This window comes from Athene cunicularia (assembly GCF_003259725.1).
Source record: "Athene cunicularia isolate RWA chromosome 1 unlocalized genomic scaffold, athCun1 chr1_part1, whole genome shotgun sequence".
NCBI classification, from domain to species: Eukaryota; Metazoa; Chordata; class Aves; order Strigiformes; family Strigidae; genus Athene; species Athene cunicularia.
This window is the reverse complement of record NW_020799091.1, coordinates 10464952-10467348: the sequence shown is the minus strand read 5'-3', so window position 1 is coordinate 10467348 and position 2397 is coordinate 10464952. Positions and strand designations below refer to the sequence as shown.

Below are 2397 nucleotides of genomic sequence, written 5' to 3'. Positions count from 1 at the left end.
GGGTTAAATATTTTATTTTATAATAAGCCTTACACCAGGATCACTAAACATTTTGTGTAATCACCCAAATAAGTTACATTCATTCTGAGCTTTCATGCAGTTTTAAAAAAGTTTAATTTCTCCAAAAATAATTTTCAAGTGAGCTGTAATAAACTCTGCATAACTAAGCCAGAATTCTGTCACGTCAGTATTTCCATTTCTCCTCCTGCTCTGACAGTACAGACCAATTAAAAAAGCCCCACTAAATCTGCACTAATCACGTGGCAACTTGCTGAAATTACTGACTTTCTGAATACTCTGAATAACAGTAGTAGCGCCTCAAAAGTATAAGCGAGACCACTGAGGTGAGTTGCAAGAAGTGACATTTTGCCTGAGGAGAATACTAAAAGAATCTAAAACTTTGTTGCAAAGGGACAGACCACCACGGAGGAGCATGCAGGACACAAACAGGAGGCAGCAAACCTCACATTCACAAGCTTAACCGCAGCTTTTAAGGGGACACAGCATTTATGCAGTCTTCTACTATTTCAAAAAGGTAGTGATATATATCAGTCCTCCGAGCAATGTCAAGGGCCGTTTCATCCAAGTTGTTTTTCAGGTCTGGTTTCACATAGCGATTCATCAGCAAGAGCTCAAGTGTTTCTCTACTGTTTTTGTTTCCTGCTGCAATATGCAGTGGTGTCAGCAAACCATTTGTCTGCGCGTTGATGTCTGCACCCTGCTGAAGTAAGAAGGCAGCCACCTTTGTATTGTTCCACTTGCAGGCGCTGTGCAGAGGCGTCCAGCCATCCACCGTCTGTGCGTGAACGTCGGCCCCTTGGGCAACCAGTTCATGTGCAATGTCCAAGTGCCCGCTGTAGGCAGCTCGATGGAGAGGAGTGTACTGATCTTCATCACGAGCGTTAACTGGAGCCAGCTTTTCGGAAAGGAGCCTCTTCACTGTACTCAGCTATTTAAAGAAAACAGGTAATTCAATATGAAACTCTGCAGACAAGATGTATGGCTCATACTGTTCTGTAGTTTTATTCTGAATTTCTGTCAGTCTCAAAAAGGCTTAACTGTAACAAGAAATTTTAAAACGAAACCAGTTATTGTTACTGGGGTGGGGGGTTTTGGTGGGTTTTTTTGATTTGTTTTTAAAGACATATAACATGAACATGAGTTGAAATGCCTTAACCTCTACCTTACACCCTCTCCCCATTCACTGTGAAGACATAAGTACCTCCACAGAACTGTAGATGGAGCTGGTGTGTGTAAGAAAGGCAACTAATGAAAGTAAATGTACACAAGGGTGTAATAAACTACATAACAGGAATCTTGGTCATCTCTCCCTCACTTCCAAGAATAAAAAGCTTTTTCTCCATAAAAAGATAGGAAAACAGTCACCCATTATTTGCCTATGGAGCTTTTGAGAAAATAAAATTTCAGATTCACCCTTTCCACCCAAGTCTTACTTGTCTGGAAGAAAGAGCCTGGCATGCTTTCAGTTTGCAGAAGTTTTAGAAGAGTGATGTTACTTTAACGTTGAACAATTAAATCTTTTGTTCTGAAAGCTAATGGATCCAGAGATATTTTAGTGTGTGTGGGCTACAAAGGGAAATGTTTTTACATGCAGTGGCTTGCAAAACTGGATCAAAATAGTTCAGAGAGAAAAAAGAAAAGTGTAGGCAAATTTTTGTTTGTGGGTGAAACTGTAGATATCTGCTCAAAGTAACATTCTTGTCAGTGATACATGTGAATAGAATATGCCTTACCCGATTGTTTTCTGCTGCCCAGAGTAGCAATTTCTCTGGATTTTTTTCCATTCTTTTTTCTTGCATTTCATACCATTCCTCACTTCTTTCTTGTTCATCATCGTCATCATCAGACTGTCCTGACCAACAGCTCTGAGTTCCTACAGGAATCAAATGTCTGTGCGTCTCCAGCAGTTCAAGTTGATTAAAATTCTCCGTAAAGTCTTCGAACTGCTCGCTGTCATCATCTTCTTCATCAATCTGTTTGTCTTTATTCATTTTCAGCTAGCATCTGTAAGTAGCAGATACACAACGATATTTATAATAACTTTCACTGTTACCCGTGCACTAATGGTTAATGAAAACACCTGATGGATGATGCAGACATCAGCAACATCACAAACAGCAAAACTCAAGAGCAGACTCAATGTTCCTTCACTAAACCGGGCTTTGCCGGCTGCGCCAAAATCCCCAGTTAATACCGACGCAATAAAACCACTGCGCTACCCCCATCTAGAAACGGCACCACCTGCAGACACGCAGTACGAGACTGAGCGTGTGTTATGTAGAGCCCACTCGAAACACGCGTTTTATGAACAACTGGAGGAAAGCCCAGACCTCCAGGCAGTGCCCCTGCCCCGCCCCGCGGAGCCAGCCCCGCCCA

The 2397-nt window shown here is 41.8% G+C and overlaps 1 protein-coding gene across 1 annotated transcript; it reads right to left on the bottom strand.

Moving 5' to 3' along the window:
• On the bottom strand, window positions 1-2375 carry ANKRD49 (ankyrin repeat domain 49). The gene is made up of 3 exons (XM_026848444.1): window positions 2263-2375; window positions 1755-2025; window positions 1-949 (listed from the first exon to the last, which is right to left on the bottom strand). Exons 2-3 carry the CDS (start codon window positions 2010-2012, stop codon window positions 491-493), a joined length of 717 nt encoding a protein of 238 aa, XP_026704245.1. The 5' UTR covers window positions 2013-2025; window positions 2263-2375; the 3' UTR covers window positions 1-490.
• Between the last annotated feature and the right edge of the window lie 22 nt (window positions 2376-2397).